At 37.7% G+C, this 26,532-nt stretch overlaps 1 protein-coding gene across 2 annotated transcripts in view; it reads right to left on the reverse strand.

Moving 5' to 3' along the window:
* Positions 1 to 1,622: 1,622 nt before the first annotated feature.
* The window catches only part of PPP1CB (protein phosphatase 1 catalytic subunit beta), a 28,863-nt gene continuing 3,953 nt past the window's right edge, over positions 1,623 to 26,532 (reverse strand). For both annotated transcript variants that reach the window (XM_074537212.1, XM_074537211.1), the window contains exons 2-8: positions 17,637 to 17,768; positions 14,121 to 14,351; positions 13,693 to 13,797; positions 8,904 to 8,975; positions 5,669 to 5,820; positions 3,984 to 4,118; positions 1,623 to 3,372 (exon numbers count right to left, since the gene is read on the reverse strand). In XM_074537212.1, coding sequence (XP_074393313.1) covers positions 3,268 to 3,372; positions 3,984 to 4,118; positions 5,669 to 5,820; positions 8,904 to 8,975; positions 13,693 to 13,797; positions 14,121 to 14,351; positions 17,637 to 17,768 — 932 coding nt within the window. In that variant the 3' untranslated portion in view covers positions 1,623 to 3,267. The remainder of the gene's footprint in view (positions 3,373 to 3,983; positions 4,119 to 5,668; positions 5,821 to 8,903; positions 8,976 to 13,692; positions 13,798 to 14,120; positions 14,352 to 17,636; positions 17,769 to 26,532) is intronic.

Consider the following 26,532-nt stretch of genomic DNA (forward strand, 5'->3'; position numbering starts at 1 on the left):
CAGACTTCAGTGGCCACAAGTATTGCTGTGCGTCTATATGCAGCAAACCAAATCCACTAGTTTAAGACCCTCACACTGTTTTCAGCGAGTCTATTTCTACAGCAGTTTTTGTAAATACATCAGATCATTACAAACAATGTACGAAACAGAAACAGTGTTCAAGGTACTAGAGCAGCACAACCACAACTATATGAAACTTTTTTTCTCCTTTAAAGCAGCAAACAATTATCTATGCATAGAAAACACTGAGTACTATAAAGCATACAAAAAAAGTGATGCAAAACAAAAATTTGTATCAATCAACACAAAAGAGACCAAAGCTGCATCCGTTACAGCATAGTTTAAACTAGTATTTGGGAAATTCAAAGTGTCCACCGACCAGAAAGGAAAAAGATAAAGAGATTGTGTGCAATGTGTACTCTACTATATATATGGAATGAATATTACTGTCAGATAAAGGTGGAGGGGGGATAAACATGCAAAAGCACATCTCAAATGGTGTAATGTTTTATATGCCTCTCAACAGCCCATATGAGAACGCTCCTGTTTATTCCCAGCACACTACTCATGCTATTTAACAATATTCAAGGCTTGTACAGACAAGATGTTTACGTGAAAAAAAACTATTAGCCATTAGATCACTAGCAATTTCCATGGAAGGAAGTTAATTTTATCTGCATAGAATCAGACTGAGGTTATTTTTTCTACTCCTCCCAGAATACACAACATTAAAAATCGAGATCCATACTAACCCTGTAAAATGTACGTTGAAGTGGTGAGTTCTGTTATGTATTAGACTTACTTTTAGTATAGAATATCAGTCATAACTGTAGGGGTAAGATCACTACATCATGTGTGTTTTCCACCACATAGATGATGAGGGATGTTAGCAGATATTCCAACTCTCCAAAAATCAAAACAACATTCAAACAATTTCCAAATGACCGCTGCTATGTAAAAATAGCAATTCTTCAGAATACCAGCACCCAATGTGGGTTACTAGTGCCATTAAACAAACTAAAAATTTCCTATTTCTTTAGGACACAGAAGAAGGCCCGAAGACTTTATTTTTCTTTTGACATAGCATCTGTAACACAAGCGAGCATGTTAGGTACTCACATAACACACAGCTTTACACCTGGACATTTTATGATACAGAAGACATTGTTTCCAGAAACAAAAGAAAAAATGGAAAAGGGTTAATCCAGATGTTTGGTAACACAGAGGCTGGCACTTGGTAAAACCCAGCATTTTCAAAACTTGCAAAAATAAATCTCAAGTAAGCAATGACTTAGAGCAGGAAGTTACCATGTCAATGCTTACAGATTAGATTTCATAAATTACCTTGTCCCAAACTGCAGTTACTCTCACACAGCTCTTACTGCTGACTTTCAAGAACAAGTGTCTTTGAACAACATCAAAAAAATCTATTTCATTTTATTTTAAGCATTGAAACTGATGTTTGCTTCAAAGTGGGACAGAATAAACCACTGTTCAAAACCACAGACCAACCCAGTATAAATCAGTAACAGATAGATATATTGTAAGACTTCCTTTTCTTGAAAAACAACCAACTCCACACATTTTAAGTAAGGTATGTTAAAATAACCAGTCAGACTTCATTCAAATGAATTAGACAACTTTTACTAAATGAAAAAACCTACATTTAAAATATGCATTTAAAACAAAATGGAATTAGAAAAGAGACTTAAATCCATTTTAAAGAACTTGCTCACTGTGTCAGAAATCAATATATCTCTTGCATTATATAATGTGCCAGTTCATAAAACATAAGTTACTAGAATCCTCAATTTAACATTTTCAAAGACAATACTGAAGTCAAGAGTTTTACATCTACTGATGCACATTTAGAATGGTATAAATCTGCAGCCTTCCCCCAAAGAATCTAACAAATTTGACATTATTCAGTAAAAGCTTTTGTAGTTGTGTCCAATAAGTATCGCATCCTAAAGCATCACAAATCTGTGCCTTTCATTTATCCTACTGTATATTTTGTATCTTCTCTATATCTTGCCATTTGCCAATGTTAGCTCTTTTAATAAAGGAGAGAACTGAAAATACTGCTTAACTCTTGATCATGTACAGAAATTATTGCTACTATAGTACACTACAAAGCAGAAGTCTATACAATAGTATATGAAATTTGATCATGAAAATCCAAATGATAGATTCTTTAGTGATGTAAGCCTTACTATAAAGTTGGACATTCCTGTAGCATTTTCAGCTCACCACCCATAATCTAGCCTGTTGTATGTTGAAGAACAGCCATTTAAACACACCCTCTTCTGAAAAAGAATGTCAGCTTTCAAAGGCTTATCAAGTAAGGATCTTCATGTTCTGTGGAACTATGTAAGATGAATTTTGATGCAGGTAGGAAGTTACCTGGAAGCTAAGCATGCCAAAGGTGTTTCATGCTAATAAAACTAAAGCCAAGGTACCACTAAATCAAGTTACCAACTAATAGGCAATACCATTTTTGTCCTATCTAAGTTAAATGAAGTGCCATTGCACAGTGTAATGTCAATAATTTAAAATCGTGTAGTGCACAAATTCATTGTGTGGCAGTTGAAGTTAAAAGGTCAGGACAGATTTTTCTGCCTTAATGTATGTTGGCTGCCAAGCTGTCCAGTCCAGGCATTTGGGACTCAGTTTGCCTTTTAATGACTACTGTACTATAAACTTTGCATTATAATGGGGCACACGGCATTATGATGAAAAAACAGGGGATTAGGGGGAGGATAAGAGATCAATGGCTGTTCTAGAAAGCCCCTTCCTCATATCAATTTCAAAGAGCCAGGAAATAAGACTAGATACCATATTTGCATCATTCTAGCTACAAAATAACCAAAGTAAAAGCAATTAAGCAACAATAAGACCACATTACACAAATGGAACATCATGCTTTCATCTGGTTTAACTATTACACCAAGTTTTAACTGGGATGTTGGTCAACTTTAAAAACCGTGGTAAATGTGAATATGTAGTTGAAATAGTTTTTCCTAATTTTTTTTCCTCTCTATGCTGGATATTAGAACTTGGAGCTATACTTGTTACAATACAGTGTCGCACATCTTTCTACTAGAAAAATTAATAAAGATCCTTTACCCGTCTCTTTAAGTTAAACGTGTGACATCATAAAGGGTGTCAAATGGCTGGATGGTTTTACAGTGCACACTTATTATATATTGTAATATGGAGTTTTGTCCTTGACAGATCTGATGGTGTTTTCTACATTATTTCCTTTCTTCACCTCTTCTTCGGTGGATTAGCTGTGCGAGGTGGAGTGACTGGACGCCCAGAATTCAGTCCACCATACTGGTACTTGGCTTTCTTTTCAGATGGTTTCAATATCTTAGAGAAAATAAAGAAGTTCCTTTGAGTCAGCAATAACTAAAAACATTTCAGATACTGTTAAGCCCACATGAAACCTGATCAGCAGGAACAATAGGGATGAGGATGGTGGGAGGGGGGGTGGAAATCACATCACAGCCCTACAAATTTCTTAGCTCTACATGCAACAGTAGCAGCAACTCTAAATCCTTCTCGTTCTACCACTATGTTGAGGTGGAAAGAGGAAAGAAAAGGGGCTGAAAATACATCCAGGAAGGAATAGGGACTAAAATCTGATCAAAGCAGCCATATTAAAAGGGTCCCTATAACCATCAGTTTGCATAATTGTGTACTCCAATCACTAGGTATGACAAAAAAGAAATCACCAATTAAACTTTAAATTTTGAAATGAGCATTTGAATAGAATGACTATAATACGAAATAGTTTGGAAAATATCAAATTCCAGTTTTCTGGACAACAGTTGGGTTGCAGTTCCAGTTGTTCACAAAGCAGTCCCCTCTGTAGCCCAAGAATGTTGCTTTACACTAACCACCAGCACAGCCACGAGCACACTAATGTGGTCCATACAGCCCAACACCTACAGGCATGTTACTGCACAAATATAGCATACCTGGAAGGAACACATCAGAGTTTCATCCACACTCATCATGCCTCCTGCATTGTCAAACTCTCCACAGTAATTTGGAGCTGAGAACAGGGTGACCAACTGCCGTTTAGCAAAGAACTCGTATCCATCTTCAACCACCTGGCAACACCAGAGAAATCAATACGGCTCACATACAAAGTTTTGAAGAAAAAAAAAAAAAAGAGTATCTTGAGGCAAACTGGACTTTATATTAGAAAGATAAAGGAACAGACATAAAAACAGCTATTTTATGTCTTGACTTTCAGACAGGACAAGTTCACTCATTTTATCTTACCTGACACTGAATGCCAGGCGAGACAGTATACCCCTTGTCTGACAATTCAAATGTTAAGCACACATCAGCTTGACTGTTTAATATTTTCATAGCTGAAGTCCAATTATACACTGCCAGTGTAAGGATTCCCAGCATTTAATGCTTTATATACAGAATGTGGATGTTTGACCTAATTAGATTGGAGCACACAAGGTCTGGATACCACCTTCACTGCAACTTGAAACAATTAAGTTTTGCTTAAATTGGTGTTGATTGCACACTCCTCAAGTGTAGGTGATTTTAGAGCGTCAAAATTATAAAAAAAGAGTGATTCTGCCAGATCTTGCCTAAGAGCATGATGCACCTTTACAATTGTGCAAGAAGTATGATGCATCAGCTGAGCATGTTCTCTCTTTTCTGAAATAAAAGCTTTATGTTACAATGTAGTACAACAAATTCACTCAACTGATTACTTTGGTGCAATCATCATTATCTTCTGTAAGATATCATCCTCCTTTTATAAAGAACTGAATCAACTATATGACTTAGAAAATTGGCAGTAATCTTGATCAGCAGTTAAGAAATCCAGTCAGCATGTAGAATCAATACTAAATCCTCTCTAATGTTTTAGCAGTAAAATTACTAGGAAAAAAATTTAAGTGTTCTAATAGTGTACCCAAGCCTAACAGTGACACAGAATAAAGAGCTTATTTTTGTTCCACAGCAAGAGGGAGCTTCTAAAATAGACTAAATAACGAAACTGAAATGCTATACAGGAAACTGAAACCTGATGTCCACCTAAGTAGCACTGTTGCTTGAAGTAACCTAATAAAAAAGTGTGCTCAGGATTGGCAATGCAAAAACTGCCTGACTGAAACGTGAGGAAATAAAAACAACCTATGCCAAAATACTCTGGATAGCTGAATCAAAATACTAGCAAGAGTGAAAGTTTTTATGTACAGACTTGCTTGTAGAGATAGTCAAAATGCATTTAGTATTTCCATGAAGCAAAGTAGAGGTAGTTCAAGCCAGAATTACCAGGGAATTGTCTACTGCTGAAAGTGAAGAACTTAAACTTCAGTGTAAATCTCAAATTCAAGTCACTCTGCCCCTTTAAATTTGGAGACTTTACCTGTGATGCTCACATACATCAGCCTAACATTTAACAGACAGTACAAAAGGAAGACATCAATGGAGAAATCCAGTGTTTGTATTCTACTCAACTGACATTAGGCACACAGCTCATCATGAGCCAACAAAAGGACATAGCCTTTATAGGCCCTTCATTAGAAAGATTTTTTCTCTAGAAATAACACAGTGCAAATTAAGTTCCAAATACACACGACTGATAAGGAGCAGGAGAGGTTTTAAGAAGCAACAACAGCAAAATTCATACCTGATGAGCTCGACAGATCAAATCCAGATCATGACGATTCAGAAATTTACTGACCACATCAGCACCAAAAGTGAAAGAGACCCCACGATCATTTTCACCCCAACCTTGCACATCTTTGTCTGGGTCAGACCACAGCAGGTCACAGAGCAAACCTTTGAAAGATAATAAAAATGAAAATGCCAGTCTTGGGATGTATTTTATAACGCAAACCAGTTCTGCTGTAATTACCAGAGCAACTCACCTAAAAAAAATAAGCCTTAACAACAAATGCAACAATACTTACACTGCAACTCAGACAAAGAGTACAGTCTGAATCTCGAGATTGTTTACCCCCTCACCACTGAAAATGCCTTGAGATTAAAAAAGTCGGATTCAAACAGTTCTTTGAAATAATCTTTTTTTTTGTAATATTTAGTGTGTTTACAGTGAGCATTAAAGGAGTTTAAAAATATTAAAGTGCATGTGTATTAACAGGCAACCATCAATTTCACAGCTCACTGGGAAAGCTTCGTTTGAAAGGCACAGTAAATTTAAAAGTCCTATACAAGGCCAGTCATAAAGGCAGTAAGAAATTTCGTACTCCAAGTCTCTGAACACAAACAACTTTGATTCTTACTTTTCCTACCATTCATGAAGAACCTTAGATGACTAAATCAAAATGTAACACAGCAAAACACTGATACATCACCTCACATAGCACTGCCAATTTGCCAGGACCCCCGTTGACTGTTTCAAAAAGCCTCGTGACAGCCAGTCTGGAAGCTAAGCTACAACAATAAACCTCTCTGGCATTTCACCACTGGTCAAGATCTTTTTTTTCTTTGCTGCCAACAAAAGGTCAGCCAACTCTGGAGTTAACACTGGGTATTAAAAAAGATTTCTCTAGATCAACTGCAATGCCTTTACAGATACAGAACTTTCCATTAATATTAGCATGAGAAAGAACCAGGCCAATCCAACTGGAACACAAACGAACCCCCAAATGTTTGAAAGGCATTGTACTTCCTTTACCTGGGATGACCCACAGGCATATAAATACTTAACAGCACTGTCTCACAATTTGAAAGATAAGCCAGAAGGCTCCTTCATCTACCATTCAGAAGTTTGACTGACATTTACATTTGGTTACTTGCTAAACAAAATATTGAAGATGTTATTTCTTAAACAACAGGTCCTTCAAGCTGTATTCAAGCAAACCAATGTTTGAAACCTATTGTGCAACGACATCATTTTATATTTACATATATTTATCAAATGGTCTTTGGCACCAGACACAGCTGCTCTCTAACAACAGGCTAAAATTTGTTTTTAGAAGAGAAAGAATAGAACAAGTACAACTGGATTTTAGATACTATTTCCATCTAGAGATAAACTACTGAATAGAATCAGTGCATGACAAAAACTTAACTTTACTGAAATTTAGTTCTATATTGAGTAACTTTGTTTTTCAAAACAATAATTGCCCTGCAATCCCTAATGGCTTCTTACCATGAGTTCCCAACAAGTGATAGAAGCAGCTTGTCTCAGCTGTTTAGTGAGTGCATCCTCTTCTATTCTTTCCCCAAAATCAAATAATCTTTAGATCAAATAATCTTTACAGAACAAAAGGCAAATCTGTCCTAAGAGGTCTTTAAATTGCAGTTGAAGTTGTAAAGCTTTTTTCATCAGGCTTGAAGAAGCCATCATAATAATCTAATCCTAGCACAGCCACATGATCATCTACCAAAACTTTTATATCAACACAAATATTCCCCAAGTGACACCTCTCCACAAAGAGACAGCTCTGAAGGGCTTAAAACTTTAATGGAAGTGAGACTATGTCAGTTTATTTTTAATTTTCTGCAAGATCCACTTCCATTATGTAAAACTGGTTTCCTTAAGTAGGTCCAAAAGATGAAGACCTTGGTCATTGCACCACAGCACACATGCCTCTGATAGGGCATTTCTTTTTATCTCTGACAGTACACACACAGCTATTGCTTCTGAAAGCAAAATTAACACTACACAAAACAAAAACCTTTTACAAAAAATCTGCATACTTATTTTTAGGAGGTACTAAGAAGAGAGATGATTTCAGTGGAGTGTCCATGGAAACAAGAACTACGTTCTGTAAGGGCATTCCTGAAGTGGGGGTGCCTCAAGCACTATTATGCCTGCTGAATAAAACCCATCTTTTCTGGGAACGCTGATATATGCAAAGATTGACTCGTTTGTGCTGACATTTATTTGGTTATGCATTGAGTGAATAAGTAGCATAAAAGGACAAACAGTGCAGTAATTTATACTACAGAAAGAATCACTCACCAGTCTATAATGCATCTTAGTGTCAGGAGTGTATATACTGGCTTGCACAGAAGTGGTGTTGTTTAAGGGACAGTAGATATATTAACATTAGTCCCTGAATTACTCCATGCCAAGGAACATTACAGGAAACAGAATTCTTCTAACTTATTTGTAACTTATGTTCAAAAAAAGGTTCAGATCTTATATCTCCTCTGAAAGTTAATTTCAGACCACTGTTGAAGTCAACACTTTAAAAGTTATCCCATTGTATTGCTCAACAGTCTTTTCAATCCACTAGTAAAAAAATCTGTAATAAATGAGACACTAAGCAAGACTGATTCAAACCATTCAAAAGAACCTTGTACAGAAAGCACTAGCAATTTGCATCCAACATTTATAAACAGAACAATAACCTAGTAGAAGAAAATTTCACAACTAGTACATTGATAGATGGAATTGAAATCCCAACTGCAGTGAAGTAAGAGCTGTATGTTTCAAATTTAAGGAGGAAGGAGACAAACAAACAGAAAGAAGCCCAAATACTTAAACACCCAGCAAATTTAACTTGGTTGTCCTGTTTAACTTTGAACCGTGATGTTTTTTGATAGACTAAAAGGTTTGTGTGTGCCTAACCAACGCAAGGGGAATGACCTCTTCTGTTTCCTTTATCTTTCATTACACTTCTAAGATATTTTAAGGGAAACTTGTGAATAATGTATCCAAAAACATGTATCAAAAAACATACCCTACTCTGCTATGATAATAACACCGCATACAACAACATTTAACACATCAGATAGCACAGCCATCAAGAAGAACAGGGCTCACATCCTATACAGGCACCAAGGAATATTGTACTGTGAGCAGAGTTAAGTCACTCCATTGCTTGCACAGAATTTGATTAAATCTGTTTCATCATTAAGACATTTACAGTAAATTTCACATCACTCACCTGTGTCAGGAACATCTGTAGGTCTCATAATTCTCCGGATCTGCTCCATTGACTGGAGATCTGGAGACAGTCCTGTAAAAGTACAAGAAAACAAGTGACTCATATACGCATTTTACCTGTGGAAAGGGTTCCAGAGAACACAAGATTTGAGGTTCAAAGGCACACAGCATCCATTGTTTCACTGCAACATAAACAGAAGGCAGTTTGCTATAAGACAATTAAGTTGCTGAATAGAGGACAGAGAATAATGCAAGTGAACTTAGCAAGGGGTTCTCATCACCATCCTTTTAGCCATGGAGGTTGTCATCTACTGTAGCTCAGCTGCTTAAGTCAATTACAAAATCACAGTGCTTTGATTACTCAAAAAAAAAAACCTCAAAACACTTAGTGCAGACACAGCTATCCTTCAATAGTTCAGCCATTAACATGCAACAACAATTAAAGCATGGAATTCCAAAGCCACCCTTTGAGGAGTTTACACACCCTAAAGCTCCTCTGCTTGGGGCGTACAGGCATGAAAGAGAGCCTGCTAGATGATACAGCATCCTAATGTGTCCTTAAATAAGGGTCCTAGGTGTTTTAAATGACTTAGGCCAAGGTCTCTAATTAAGAAAGCTGCAAATTTTAAAATAGAACATGAAGACCTAATTTGTGATGAAACACATTTTTTGTTAACAAACCATATCAATTTGACTCAGTGCAGAACTCTGAACAGGACAGAAGAAAGCTGTCATTGGGAAGGTCATTTCACCATGTAAAGTAATTTCAGCTAACATCAGAGTTTGCACAGTGGCAACTTGTATATGGTACAAGAACAATGATATTTGACAGGAACCAAAGAACTTGATACAGACTTGAGGAACTTTTCTTCAAGTATGAAGATTTTAGATTATTTTTCTTGAAGCAGTTTTATGGTAAAAGCCTTCTATCATCATCACCTTGCTAAAGCTGTTTTCATGCTCTTGCCTTGAGGTTGAAAAGAATGGCAGAAATCTAACAGTAAACTACTTAAAGGGAGTATTAATCAAGTCTATAAACACAACAATACAGGAATAATAAAATAAATTCTAGTAGAAAATCACCTTTCAAACTTTGACGAATCTACCACTTCCCCTTTCCCAGACCTGATCTATTTGCACACACATTTCATTAGCACACGGCACCACACCCAGAGATTGCAATGTGCAGTCTCAGTGAAATAAACATGACCAGTCTGTGACTCTCTAGAAGTTACAGCTTTCAGCATTTCAGGTTGCACCCAAAATAAATCTTTAATCCCTGGAAGTGCTCAAGGCCAGGCTGGATGGGATGGAGCATCCTGGTCTAGTGGAAGGTTCCCTGCCCACAGCAGGGTCAGTGGGAACTAGGTGCCTTTTAATGTTCCTTCCAACTCAAAGCACTCCATGATTCTTTAAAAGGAAATGTTACTACAAACCATGTCTCAACCGTGTGGCTGTCCATTTTGGTGCTATTTTGCATTACTGGAAAACAGCAAAACCCTACAGAATTGCCTACAGGTTTGCAGACTTTTTTGTAACCACTTCTTTCCCAGAGTATTTTCCTAACTCCCCTTGCACACAAAGAAATGGCTAACATCTCAAATTCATACCTACAAAGAAAAGTCATACATGATCAGTGCTGAATGGAGGATATAAGAATGCCAAAGTAAAGCTGCTGCCAGTGAAGTGATTGCTGAAACCTACAGCATACTAAAAGTACAGAATTAAGTTGTCTCGTCACAACAGCTAAGCACAGGAAAAACACCTTTAAGTATACTCAGTATACTACATTTTTGAAGCATAAGACCATCTCCTCCCTAAGGGAAAACAAAGAATTCTCATTACTCCTGGCAGACTCATCAAATTTGATTTGAACCACTCTTTGACTGTGTGGAATTGGTAAAGCAAGCGTGATAGGTACTAATTTCTATAGTGTAATCTTTGAATACTATGTAAATTAAGTAGAGATAAACATCAACATCCAGTTTGTTGCCATTCATGTCACAAGAAAAACAGAATTCCAGAGCCTAAAAATACCACAAAAATGCAGTATTTTACTGTACAAACACAACTCCCATCTCAGCTTCAACTGAGTGTAGTAAGATCGATGTATTCCATCAATATGACACTACAATATGGACTTCATTTATAGAAGCTTGAAACTAACCATGTAAGTTCTTTAAAGATTAGAGCTAGAGAGTGCTGTCATAGATTAGAGGACCAATGCTGTACAGAATACAATGCAGAGAGAAAGGGAGAAGTCAGAAATAGTTAAGGAATAAGCTTTAATGAAGTGAGATAAAGAGCAAAGTCAGAAGTTAGTTGAGAGGACAGCCTTTAAAAAAGGACAAATTATTACATGTGTGAGGAATGTGGGAAGAGAGGGAGCTGATGGAAAAGATACAATGAAAGATCCTCTCACTAGCTTGAACATTTAAAGACAGGGGTAGCAAGAGAGGTTTGAGTTATATTGCAAGATGGGTAACTCAAAACAGATATCCAGAAAAGTTTAGGTAAAAGAGATGACTCAATATATTAAGCTATTGTAGATGGCCTACTGGGGTTGAAGTTAGGTGCCTTTTGTTTTACTATGTTATGCGGTTTTGCAAAGTTTTATTATATCCCAGAGGACAATATTTTTAAAATAAACTATGCAAAAATGCGCAATATAGTAAAAAAGGCACCTACCTTATATCTATATGCTAGCTTCAACCTCCAGCAGAGTTGAATGGTTTGTGTTGCTGCCTCAGTGTCTATTAGAGTAGTAACATCATGAAAAGGCGTTGACAGTCCATTACTTCATTGGATCTGGAATGCAGTTTGGATAGGACTGGAGAAAAGTGGAAAAAGGGCAAAGCTTATTTCTGTGCTGAACGTCCACTTCCATTTATTAGGAGCACACAGCACTTCAGTAGTTTTTTCACTTTGTTTCACAGCTACAGATCAGTTCAGAGTGGCAATAATTTTAGTTACAGAATAAGCCTGTACAATTAACGGGGCAATTAGCAATGAATAACAAAGTAAATACAGCTTTTCATTAAAAGATCCTTAAAGCATACTATGCACAAAATAACCTCTTGTTTAGTCAAGTAGGAAAACTTGTAATTCACACATGCTCCCCTCCCTCCCCATTTACAATGAAACTTTAAATCTTTTTACTTGAAAAATAGCTCTTGAGGCTTCTTTCTCATGGTTCAGGTCTCAAATGCATACACACAAAGCTGCTGGTTTTGTCATAGCATTCTGCTCTACCTGCTAAGTTGCTTTGGTTATCTTCTGCCTAAACTTATTTGTTTGCCTGAAACACTCCAGTATTTTGTTACTATTCATGCTCTGTTTTCCAAAAAACCAAAATTCTAAAACATACACTGATAGTAAAACAGTGATTCTTTCATAAGCTGTTTTGGAGATAAATTTATTACATGGGTTTTTAGCCACTGATATTTGGCTACCTAGGTGCAGAGCGACTCTATCTCACATTCCTAAAACTATGAGATCTAGCCTGTAAGATAGATACCAGTTCTTAAAAAGAAGAAACACCACCACATGGCTTGAGAACAAGATTAAAAGATGAGCTGCAAACAGTTATTCTGACATGTCAGTGCTACCCAGAGACTGGCAGACCCAAGTGTACTACTGCATTAACTATGTTTTTACAGGTACTTAGCAATACCTCAGGGCATGTTATGTGTAAGACTGTTAGCTTGCTCTAGCAGGCACTGAAGGCAGAAGCTTTCAATACAAGACACAAGAATACTCCAGACCATTTTTAAAGCATATTCCATACAGGCATAGCTCTTGAATTGATATCTGTAATTAATAAAGGCAGGATGGCAGCCATCAATAGAACCTCATGAAGTCTGGAAACAGAGGTGTTCAAACTAGATGTTTTTGCATTGCTTTCATTTCCACTAAATTCCATCTGACTGGCAACACAGGTGTGACATCTACCAAACCATTTCTAGATCACTCAGAGAAAGTCATTAAGTCGCTTATTAATGGAGGCAGTTGCAAACACAGCTGCAAAAGGCAGGATAGCTCTTTCTACAAGTAATTGAAATTCTTGTCAACTGCTTGACACTGCAAGCTTCTGAAAACCTGTTAAGCATTATTGTCTGTAAAGTCATGGCTTGTTCTACAAAGAAGAGAACCCAAGTACATTCCAATATTCAGACAAGTCACAGCCCTCAGTCAGATCAACACTCAACACTTTTTTCAGTACACCAGCAGGGCAGCACTGGGACAGGTACCCACAGAATGTAGAGCATCTAGCAGCAAAGGCTTTATGGAGTCCATGCAAGCCATGTCTAATCTGCTCCAGTGTTAACAAACGTCTCACTTCAAGCTGCAGGCTTGACTGTGTGACCTCAGCGGTCCCACCCACCAAAGTGTTGTGAAACAGTTAGAGAGTAGAGAGCCAAGGTTACTTGTGACAGCCACTCTTCACTGCTGGGGTGCCAATGTTAGCGAGGCTGCACTGATATATAGTAACAGCAACAGGCAACGTGGCAAAAGTGGACAATAACTCTAGCATTAAGTAACCTCCAGAGAGGGATACACTGATGGGAATACTTACAGATGCACTTCCCCATCAGGCACAAGAGGGCCATGTGTACCAGGTAAGAATGACAGTCTACTGACAAGTGCACAGAAAAGCATGACCTTTACAGACAACACAAGGTTAATTATAGCCAGCTAAATATCAGGTACACACAGCCACAGTCCATTTGGTACAGCATTAACCCAAAGTCAAGTTTAGATACAACTTTTAAAAGCAGCCATCAGCTTACCTCCATGACAACAGAAGATCTTCTCATCCACAATGGCTGCAATAGGCAGACAGTTAAAACAGTCTGTGAAGGTCTTCCACAGCTTAATGTTAAATCTCCGCTTGCCTACAAACACAGTGTGCAACATTAGGAAGAGGAAGCTGGTTCTTAAAGACAACCTGTAATACATATCAGACCCTAAGCAAAAACATTAGCAAATTCTATGAGCACACTAACATCTCAATCTCTTACTACAGCATTTCAAGGACAGCAGAAGAAAAAAATAGTAATGCTCCAGAGTGACTTTAACCTTGGCTTGGAACTTAGAAAGTTTCAACACAGTTCACAGAGTATTGAAACCTTTGCATTATAAGAGTCACTACTACAAGTGTTTCCAAAACAAAGTATTAGTCTGTTGTAGTCTTCCAAAAGTAATAGATTTTGCTTACATTCATCATAAAATCCATAGATTCGATTGATGCTAGCACACTCATGATTTCCTCTTAGGAGAAAGAAGTTTTCTGGGTACTTGATTTTATATGCCAGTAATAGGCAAATTGTTTCCAGAGACTGTTTGCCTCTGTCTACATAATCTCCAAGGAAAAGATAATTAGCTTCTGGTGGGAATCCTCCATATTCAAATAATCGAAGCAAGTCTGTATACTGACCATGGATATCACCTGAAAAAAAAAAAGAGTTTACCAAGGATTAGTGCAACATAACAACTCATACAAGTCAAGAACTTAAGCCAGCTAATTAGTTTTTATTCAGTGATATTAAAAAAGGAATTAATATTACCTTTAAAAACTGGCAATATGCATTATAAAGGTAAGAACCAAGCTGATATTAAAGCTGAAGTACTCACAGGATATAAATAACTCACCATATCTGCACAACTGCTATGTCAGGTATGAAGCCAGTCTGAAAAGCAAAAGCTACAAAAATCTTCACAATAAAGCATAAGCTTTCTAACCAAGCTTTAATTCACTTAAATTAAAACAAGGTCAGAAAGAAAATCTCCAATTGAACAGGTATATGACCAGGAAGCAAATGTATCTCAAAAAAAAGTCACATTAACTACTGCAAAAACAGATCAGTGAAGAATTCAGACTGCAGAGAAACTGAACACTGTGCTGGCAAAGTACACTCACTTCAAAGGTCAATTTCCATAACACTGCTGTACTAAGAATCCCATCCCGCAGCATTTAGACTAACTCCTCCTTTGATGCATGTAACAAGCAAGACAGACTCAAAAGACTCCATCACTTACAAGATACTCAACCCTGCAGCTTGTTGTTAGGAAAAACACCTGTCATGTTACTCTTCCCACTGCCAGCTTTAAAACTAGGCTTTCCACAGAACAGCTCTGTGTGGCATTTACACCAGCACAGTGCAGCACATCAGAGCAGCCAAAGCTAAACTATCTCTGAGCTGTCCACACAGGTGAAGAGGCCAAAGCTGCTCTACAGTAACTTCCAGTATACATGCAATGCATTGCAGCTGAGTGGAAAGCTTATTATCAGAGTGACTGGATGCAAAACAGATATGCCAAAAGCTGCATTTATTTAGGTTCAGTACCTCCTGGTCCTGTACATTAAGCATTACATTGATGTATCTTCACTATTGCTGCTGGTTCAGTGACAAAATCCTGACTTTGCTTAGCAGAGCTATTCTCCAGTAGAGCACAAGCTACTACAGCCTTAAAAGAGAAAAAAGAACAACTCACACCACTTTTTTCATCTTAAAAAAGATAACAGGTTCCCAAACCTGTATACTCCCTGGTTCAACTCTTAAAGCATACAGTGGTACAAAAAGTACATGTTATATTATATTCCTTTAAATTTTCCATGAAAAATGCAATACTTCCTCCTTTAGGCAGCATTCGCCCATAACTATTTCTCACTCAGGAACAAGAATCACTTTTCCAATTTTCTTCTAATAGAAGTGATCAGTATCTACTATCCAATTTCAGCGACAATCTGAAGCTCCACTGGCTAAAATCTCTTTCACACATGTTGCAACAAGAATGATTTGTATTCTAACTGATATTTAGAAGTCTGCAGGTCACAACCTGAAGAAGCAGAGGACTCCTCAACAAATTGTTTCTATGCTGAGTCTAGTACTCCAGAACCATGTTATCAAATCCCAGGTTTCATCACTAACAGAATGAACTACCAAGTAAACAGACTACAGAAAATATTATTATTATGTTGTCTATAACTACTTTCAGTTACACACATGCACAGAGGGACAAATGCACTTAATGGATAAAAACATTTTGCAGAAACAATTTTACAAAGGTACCAAGGCATTTCCCATTCAATTCATGGCACTCAGCACTTTAAAATAATACAGCTTCATGTGAGCACAAGTTGAAGTCTACCAGATATAAGACACATTAAAAACCACATCTATTTTAAAATGGACATTTACATAAGAGCATCTTTCATCTTACATTAAAACACAGCCATTTGAGATGTAGAGGTTATTTTGAACTGACTTGATTGTAAGACAAGACAATCCTATTATGGTTCCTCAGGCATTGCCTGAACACACAAAAGTAATAGTTCAAAGCATTGCCAGCTGCATATTTTGCTTTTGGTGAAAGCAATCATCGTTCTTTTGCTTTTATCTAAATGCAGCTTTGACAATTGCTCCAATATTAAATTTAGATGCACCTGACACTTCCTGATACTTTCACTGTGTTTGGAATCCAATTTAAGATAACAAATGCCTTATTTAGCTGTGCATTAGCTACACCTATTACTGCACACCTAACAGTCCACTCAACTGCCTCCATCTAAACAGATGAGGAGGACCTCACTTTGAAGTAGGAAAATTATTCTTTGCAGACCTTGATTTATGTATAATCTACCTGAGTTTCCCTGTTTTCTTCATCTAGGAATACAGTAAGACTACACTACAATGAGAAGTCTAAAGAAACCACAATGTGATAAAGTTGCATTTTACCTTCAACTTTAAGTCATAAGGCAAGCTGGGCTGTTTTTTCCTTCCCACCCTACCAAGCAATTAGTCATTTAAAAATTACTTTGCCATTAGTGGCTGGTTTGTGGGTTTGGCTGTTTTATTTTGGGGTTTGGGGTTTTTTTAATTGGTAATATCCTCTCAATGTAAGAAACATCACAGACATTGCATCTGCCAGGAAGAAGCTAATCTATGTTCGAGGATGTAAGTTGTAATGAACACAAAGACTGCCCCCCCTTTAATATGATGACACTTCAACTAATCTAATTCAAGGAATTTTATGCTTTTAAAGGCATTGCCTATTGTTAATAAGCAAGTTGAAGGATGATTACAATCTGGTATTTACAGAACTTTTAAACCAGTTTTTACAAGCTTGTAGTTACAGTGTACTTTGGAAGAAGTCTAGCACCTTATAAATGCTTAGTGAGATACTGTGAAACACAAATACAACATGTGCATTAATACTGATGTTTTTTAAAACATACTGTAAAGCTCAAGGAATTTGTTACATGGTAACTAAGCCTAATTTAATTCTGCATTCAGTTTCACTTTCTCAATTGAAAGACTAACAATGCCTTCAATCTTTCAAGTGTCTCATTTCACGAGGTCTTTGTTTTGTTATGCTTTGAAGTGAGCAATCCCAACATGCAACATGTGGGCCTTTTAAAAGCAGCTAACTGTGTTCTGAAATAGTGATCAGAAGAGTACCAGCCCTGTGCAGGCAAGGAACAGGTTGCAAAATTTGCACTAGATGAGGGCACAAGCAGTCCTTACTGCTAAGGAAACTTGCTCCAAAATAGCATGAGCAGCACTGGCAATGTACCAAGTGCTAGCTGCCTGAAAACTGCATTCAAGGTTTTGAAGACCTCCCTCTAATCCCAATTCAGCCTCATTTGCCTGACTCAGTATTCTCCCAATCCCCCAGCATAGAACTAGATTAAAAGACCCACATGTAACACATACATATCAAGCTTACATACCACAAATTTTCAGAGGTGCCTCTAGTTCCAGAAGAATAGGCTGGCTAAGAAATATTTCCCGTGATTTTATGCACAAGCCCCGAACTTCTGCTTCGGTCATCTGCACAATCTTCCCAGGACGACATCCTCGTACTGAAATGAGATATTGAACAGCTGAAGGGAACTGCCACACAGATACACAGAAATAGCTAAATGCAGATGATCTGTTATTAAAACCTGTATTTGACAAAAAGCCAGCATCATTTTCTATATATGTACCAAATAGCTTGGAATTATGCTGTCCAATGAATTGTAAAATTAATCTCTGACACTGTGGTAATCCGTGCTTAAAGATCTGTATGCATTCCTGTTGAATCAGGTCTCAGAAGAGAACAATTTAAGCTGTGCTTTTGTCCATATCTGAATAAACAGCAATTTTAAGAAGTGTTTAATTTACCAATTCCTTTATGCTAGAGTATTCATAAAAGACAAGAAAAATCTTGAGATCAGAAAACCTGAAAACACGTCCACATTAGCACAAGGTAAACTTGTTTAGTACTGTTAAATTTACCAGCATTAGTTAAATACAAAGAAAAAAATCATAGACAATATAATGTTTAAATAAACTGAAACTGCCATATTAGAAACATCACACTAAAAATTATGAAAGTTTGAGGGAACTTTCATATATAATGGCTCTTAAATTACTGAAACCTTTCCAGCCAAGAACATTCTAATTAGAAATGAAATTGAATTCTCAAAACCTGTAAGTCAGGCACTCAGACTTATATTTAGCATAAAATCAAAAGCATTTGCATGTCATTGCGCTCCAAGCCACATCCTCTGGCAAGTTTATCTGCAGCTGCTTCTTTTTACAAGTATCTGTATGATTCCTGTCAGAGACCACAGTGTGTCTAATGAGGCAGCAAAACAGAACAATTGTGTTGTCACTTTGGGCAATCCACTTCAGTCTTCCACCTCAGCATAAACCAAACTTCAGAGTTCAAACAAATAAGCCAGAATCTATCAGTGTCCACAACAGGCAAACATCCTGTCCTGCCATCTGTTTTAGATGAAAGTAACATTCAACATCAAACCATGGTAGTACCTTCAAGGGAAGGTATTACATAACTTTGGCAGCTCAAATCCAAATGCTTTCAAATACATGTATAGTAAGACTTTACTTCACAAAAAATTTAGCTACAACTTCAGTTAGCCTAGTAAATTTGTGAACAGAAGGGCAAGAACTATTTCTTCACACATAGCAAATTCTTAGGTAACCTGCTTTCCCTCGTCAAAACAGAAAAGTAAGATTGTAAATTTTTTTTAAATTAACATAACCTCCCTTTTCCTTTTATTTCTGCTTAATTCCTAGAAAACTTACTATATAGAGGAGGTCAGTATAATTACATCTAGCATTATCTACATTGTGCAATGGGGAAGACAGGCTATGAGGGAAAACAGTTTGTCCTAGGTCACCCAGTACTACTGCTCTGGTTATCACTGCATGCTTGTCCCAGTGTAACTGCACATCTGACCACACCAACACTGTGCTATAAATATTTATTTTTAATAAACACCAAACACTTGGTAAACAGAGGTTAGGAAGCAGTCACAGGGACACGAGAAGAGGCAGAACTAAAGAGTGGTATTCAAAAGCAGGGAAGAGATTAGATCCTGGAATGGGATCAAAATGAGATCCTGGAATAGCTAGTTTGAGTGCCAAAAGAGCAGGAGAAATAGTATATCTAAAGTTGAGGATATATGGTAAATACTTAGCTCATTAGAATCTCACAAGAAAAAGACTGTGTCATACAGGACTTCTTTCAGTGAAACTCAGTGAATCACTACCAGGTGACATTTATGACATGGTAAGTCACATTCCTCTTGCTGATTAAGATTTCAACTACACTTGAGGAAGTAAACAGCATTTTAGCAACACTTCTGTTATTATTCCTCATGCATTAAGATGTTCACTTACATATTAAAAGAATACAAAGGCAGACATCAGAAACAATCAATGTGACTTGCAAACAATATATGCCTACAGGCTTCCACTCCATCACATTTCAAACAAATCAGTGATGTTCTTACAGGTACATCTTCAGCCCCATTATTAGCAAAAAACTCACAACAGCTTTGCACAGGACTTGACTACTCACTTTGTGAGGTACCAAAATGTTCCAATAACCTTAATTTCAAAAGCTTGTGTTCCAATAGTTTATAATGATCCCCTTCAGAGACCTGGGACTCCTTCTGATAGGCACAATAAACTGCCATTACACACAAGCAGAGTCTTCCTATTACAATGGCTATAATTTTATTTAAAGAATTGCTCTATTTTAGACCCATAGCTTGCAACAAAGTCATACCACAGCACCAAGCAGCACAACCAGCTTTCCAGTCATGTCTTCCCACAGACAGTACATTCTTTTAACCACAAGCAATGACATTCTCTTCTGTATTTAACTCTCATGATGTTTTGCAGCACCAGAATGATGCCATTTCATACAGATCAAAACCAAGAAGTCAAACACTTATATCCACTCTAGTTTTGGAATTCAAACCCAGGGAAGCCCACTATATACAACATGAACATTACCAGAAGCAGCACCAGACCAAGCACCGAGACCAAAAGTGAGGTAACAGTTCAAGTATGGTGCCCATAATACTTTAAATAACTTTGACCCAGTCAGTTTTTCTTACAACACCAGCATTTAGCTCCCTCTGAAAGTCACACAGGGGTTTAAACTTGGAACATTTGCTTTATAGAATTGATACTTTGAGTGGTGCTGGATTTTTTCATGAGAAGCAAGGCACAGAGAACATGCAGTCTCTGACTTCATAATTAACTACCAGTCAGTGCCTTGATGGTATTTCCTTACCTCTAACAGTAGAGCCCTAAATGCTGCAAGTCCTTAACAGACAAATCAACTAAGCTACTTATTACCTCACTTCAGATCTGCCAGGTTAGAAGACACTTCACAACTCTGACAGGTCTATCACTCTGAGAAGAGGAGACAGCATGCACGTGATGATCAGTCCCTGCCATCCTTTGGGAAAGGTGCAGATCTGAGCCATTGTGCCTTTGCAAAGGCCCCTTCCACCCACACAGCCTGCAGCTCCAGAGCAAACACACAAGTTCAGTTATAATACAAATATAATACAAAACCTGGGGTTTCATGAGGAATAATCATCAATAGTAGTTAAGACAAAAGCAGTTTTCTCCCACAGTTCCTGGATCAGCAACAAGGGCACTATGTATTGAGAAATGAGAGGCTCCTGTGAGCCCTGAAAGGCTCAGCACTTCACTGGGTTCACAAAGACTCTGGAAGGTTTGCCAAGAACATCCAGAACAGATGTGCCACAGCTGTGCTACAAGTACACAAGTAAGACTAAGCACTTATTTCAGCGGCTTACATTACAACTAGAATTTTGTTCAAGTTCCCTTGACTCAGCTGAGCTTTGCATGGATTGTAAACAACACTGCATTTAGTTTTTCAAAAGCCAAATCCCCCAGAACAGATTGAAGGGGAGGTTCTAAGAACCAGATCGAGAGCATAAGAAATGTTTTTCAGACTCATTTACAAATTACTACAGCTAACCACTCCAGTCATTACTTCTCACTCTGCAAAATCTGTAGCTCCAACAGCCTTAAACAGCATTGGGAAAATCATCCTTTTTAACAGCTGTCAGTTACCCAGGGCAGAAATATATCAACATTGAAGGTAAGTTAATTGTCTTTAATCTAAAATGCTGTAAACAAGCTTTGATTTACATAAATTAGCCTTTTGATAGGGACAGTAGGGACAGCACTTCTGTTGTAATACACAAACTCATGTACATAGTGCTCTGAGAGAACAAGGCCTTCCTCCAGTGAGCTTCAAGCAGAGTGACATGGCACAGAATAAAAAGGAACAAAAGCAAATACATGCATTGAATACTGAGACTTATTTTAACACAACAGATCCTACAGCTACCTAAAAGCTACTCTGATTAATACTAGAATAATCTCTGCACCTACACAACCATTGGTAAGCAACCTTAAGAAGTTCAGTAACAGTAATTAGTAATCCAAGACATGAGCTGCACACTGGCAGTAAGAAAAACTTCAGCAAAAAATATTTTTTTAATCCCTCTAAACTTATGCCAGAGTGTAGTAGATTATGTAAGGCAATACCAGCAAGGAAAAGGAAAGTGGGTCAAGAATTGGCTGTTCCAATTTTCACTTGCATTGCTACTTTCCATAGCCTTTGATGAAATGGAAAAAATGAATTTAACCTGTTCTGTCACACTGCTTCTGGTGTGCCTCTCTCTAAGCAGCTAAGCTGCTCATTTTGTGCCACCACTCAGTTTCTTCAATGACTAAGTCAGCTGTGATATGCACAGCTACCCTAAGCATTTACCTGGTGCTGCTTTCCAACATGACAGTGTCCAGCTTACTGGATGTAACACCCACAGTTTTATCATAACATCAGAACCCAGAGACTTCTCCTTCGTACTATAAAAAATTGGGTCAGCATTATTGCTAATAAGCACTCTCCTTTCCATTCACTCTGCTCTTTTTGCAGACATGCACTTATGTGGCCACACAGTAAACTGCAGTGAACTGATATTTTCTTCCTAGAACAAAGATACAGCAAATCAAAAATGTAATCTAAACAGTTCCCCAAGATGAAGAATATATCTTCTGTGAACTTGAGGCAGGGCTAAAGAAAGACTAAGGAGCTGGTTCTGCTTCTTCCCATACTAGCTCCAGCCAAGCTTATGTCTGAAATTATGGCTTTAGAAGTCAATTTTGCCAGAGCAGGTCTAAAAAAGACCCCCAAACTACAACCCAGGACTGCAAGCATGCAATTTTACAAATTGCACACAAGCAATTCCCTTGAGCTTACACTCCCCCCACTTTCTGTGGGATGTTTAATCATTGGTGGTTAACAACTCAGACATTTAACTCATTTTTTTGTACTTAAAAGTACTTTCAAGTATTTGGCAAATGTTGAACAGCCTGTCAATAGTAGGAGCAGAACAGATTTTAAAGCTTAAGGCGGCATTACCGATGACTTGGGGAAAAAAAACAACAAGCAGTCCTCACACTGATTTTTGGAAATATGTTCTGAAGTTATCTGTTCTTAGTATTTTTTAAATCCAAATTACATGCTTTCATGAATTTAAGTCAAGAATCCCATATTGGATTTTAAAAGCAACTCTCAATTTTAAAAGCAAAATTTCTATTCCTTCAGAATATCTTCTGTTATTTAACTTGTTCAGCTGCCATCCAGAAGCAGCCACTCCCTACCTTGCAGCAAAGCAGAGAGTAAAGCCAGCAACACAAGTTTTAAATTTTCAGAACTGCTGTGACAGAACTAAGCTTAGAATAGCTCTCATTCACGAGTTACACTGGTGGACAACAATAATATAAATGAACCTGTTAGAACTTTGCTCAATTCAGCAAGAACAGATCGCTGAACATACAGCTCTCCTGCAGCATAGCCAGCAACCCTGCACCCTTCCTAGGGTACATCACCCAAATTCCTCACTAAAAATAGAATAATCAGTCTTCCTGGGAGCTTTTCTTCCTGAAAAACTGTGCTTTTACATCCAAGTAACCTTTAAGTCTTTCTAAAATTGCCTTCACTAGATGACCTTGATATTAAGCATCTTGCTGAAGAACAGTGATTGCTTATGAACTCATTTTAGCAGGCTTATTTAATATCAAGCACAAGTTCACTGCAGAGTAAGAGACTGCCTAAGCCTTTAATGGGAAAAAACCCCTAACAACTGAGTGGTGCTGTTCTACCCAAACTTGATTTACATTCTTCAAATACACACTACCCAGCAAAATTAATACTCATGGAGAAGAGGCTTTGAAATGACTTAGAAACAATTATGTAAAATTGCTTCAGGGGATGCTTCAGTAAGCCCATGAAAACATGCAACTTTTACCCATTTCTTTAGCTTTTCATGGACCACCTGCTGCCTTACACTGAAGTTCCATAAACTAACTGATGTCTCAGTCATTCTGTATCATACATGGTTCCAAGAACTGCTGAATTCAATGCTGAAGGAAAGACCCCATGTTCTGCATTTACTGTTTGCTAAAGTACACTTGAACCTAAAACTCCAGCAAACCCAAGGTAGAAGCCTCTCACAACGCTGTATTACACAGCGATAGTAATTCCTGTCCTGGTCTACTTGGAAAGCTAACTTAGCATAAACATTTCATGAAACTAAGAATTTCAGCTTATTTCACAAAGGATGACTTTCTTTTCCCCTAACACAGTGCTACTAAAATTCCTAAAACTCAAGGAAGGTGGAGGTAAATTACAGAAGTTATCTAGTTAACTTCTGAGAAGAACCAAGGAGAGAAGCTACTGAAGTTATGATACAAGAAGCTGGGTGTAATTTCTGCACATCAGTGTCACTGGTGCTTAACCAATACAATTACATGGGATATATACACAAAAAGCTTTACATCAAGCTTGATATAAAAATACCAAAAAACAACCACAAAACACCACCTCAAAACCCAAAACTAAAACGTCCTAGTCAATGTACTGAGCAAATCACACAACAGAAAGTTCATTTCAATGTCTCAAATGATAAAGCAGATACCCAATACCTTTAGAGGCACCTCATTCCCCTGCACAGCCCCTTCCCTGAGCGCTGCAGTGACCTCAGGGAGCACCAGCCAAATACAGCAGGCTGCCTTTGCCACAGCCCAGGGTTCAGCAGGGCGCTTTCCTCCTTTCTGCAAAAGTTACACTCCTGCCTCTGCTGGCAACTAAAGAGCATTTAAAAGGAATGTTAACAGTTTATAGCTGCAGTTATCTTAAAGAACAACAGTTTCTCTCTTTTTATAGTATGATTTAGCTGAGCAGGGAGGAAGACACGGAATGACTCAAGTAAAACCTGTGCTGCATAGATTCTAAATGGAACAGTCAGTGAATCATGGAGCCTTCAAGTGGCCAAAGAGGCAGAATAAAGAACCCAGCACAGGCCCAGCGCTGGCTCCTGGCCTTCAGAGCAGCGTTTCCAGCCAAGCTCTGCATTCGTCATGCACTTATAAAGCTAAAGATGAAGTGGCTGATATCTGCACTGCTGAGCAAACCCAGAAACAAACTTCATTCCTTATCCCTCCTCTCTGGTTAATACAACACCTACCCTCATAGAAATATACCAAAACTGCCTATTTTCTTCCTCTTTTTAAAGACTATTTTTTAATAAGTCCTTTGCAAGCAAGTCCTTTTGCAGTTACTCCTGTTTATTTTTCTAGTAGCAAATGATCCAGCGATTTCACACCAAGCCAGGTAATAACTCCTGTTTATGCAGGATTCATCTCCATGGTTTGTTTGTATTGTTTTGCAACAGATCATTAAGGTCTATTTTATTTCTCTACAACTGCCTCTCTTTTTCAGCATCAGTTACAGAGCCCAGAACTGCAAGCACTGCTACCATATCATACCACACCATCAGGCTGGCTGGATATATTAATTAGTTAAGACAGTAACAAAATAAGAAATGTTATTGACCATAGCACATTTGACCAGTATGCTCTATACCATTTAAAATTAATAAGGAAAAATCTCAATTATTTAATAAGAATTTAAAATACAACTTTCATTTAAAAAGTCAAGTAACAGTCACATTTTTATGTTTATCACAACCTATAAGGCCTCCAAAATCACAAGAAAATGAAGTTTGCAGCTTTCTTAGAAGACAACACATGACATGGTAAGAACACCATGCAATCAGCTTTATTAAGGCAATCATAAAAATCACCTTTTTAGCTGAACATTGAAGCAATAACAATTCCCTACATCTACTGGTAGTCCAACATGTCCCTTCTTGGATAAATATTTCACATCATCTTTGGTGCATTGGTACTACCAGAACTCATAGCCCTCAGCCTCACAAAAAAAAATTTGTTTAGAAAAGATCCACATTAAGTTCAATCAGATTAAATCAAATTGTTAATTTTAATTAGGAAGGCTAGATGTCTTGCCTAGACAATGCAAATTTGTTTGTAGAGCAATAGAAATGAAGCCCTTTGACAGAAAACCATCTTGTACCTAAGGTTACCGTGTCTGGGTTTCCCTGAGTACATCCTCTCTCCCACATGGTAAACTCCCTAGTGTTTACTAAGACACCTATACATTTAAAAGAGCAGAATTTCATTCTAGCTGGGATGCCTTATACCCAGAAATTAAGGATACAGCACAGAAACAGGAAGCCCAACACCCTGACAGAAATATGGAAATCTTACTTAACACCATTCACAGCACTCCTCACAAGTCAAGGCTGCACCTATTCCAGCATCTTTGCTTTGATATAGGGGCAACCTTTTCCACACATCACACATCTAAGCTAAATTACAATTAGCTTAGAACGTGGCTTAAATGTAGACCTGGTGCACTGAATTTAGCTCAGCATTGTTACAAATTCCAGGGCATTTCCCAGACAGGGATACATGGTATTCCTAGATGAGGCAAAACACAAGTAGCAATTTCAGCTGCAACGCCCAAGAGAAAAAAAACTTCTCTGTTCACATTGGAGAGTGGGATTCCAGAAGGCCATTGAATCACAGCCTTCCAATACTTAAAGAGGGCTTATAACAAAGATGGGGACAGACTTTCTAATAGGGCTTCTTGCAATGAGACAAGGAAAACGGATTTATACTAAATAAATTTTAAAACAAGAAAAGTAGGTTAAGTCTAGATATATGGATGAAATTCTTTTACAGTGACAGTGATGAAACACAGAGCAGGCTGCCCAGAGAGGTGGTGGATGCTTCATTCCTGGAAACATTCAGGATCACACTGGACAGGGCTCTGAGGAACCTGATCTAGGGGAAGCTGTCCCTGCACTGGAGAGGGGCTGTACCAAGTGACCTTTACAAGCTCCCTCCAACCCAAAC

This window comes from Zonotrichia albicollis, chromosome 3 (genome assembly GCF_047830755.1).
Source record: "Zonotrichia albicollis isolate bZonAlb1 chromosome 3, bZonAlb1.hap1, whole genome shotgun sequence".
Taxonomy (NCBI): Eukaryota; Metazoa; Chordata; class Aves; order Passeriformes; family Passerellidae; genus Zonotrichia; species Zonotrichia albicollis.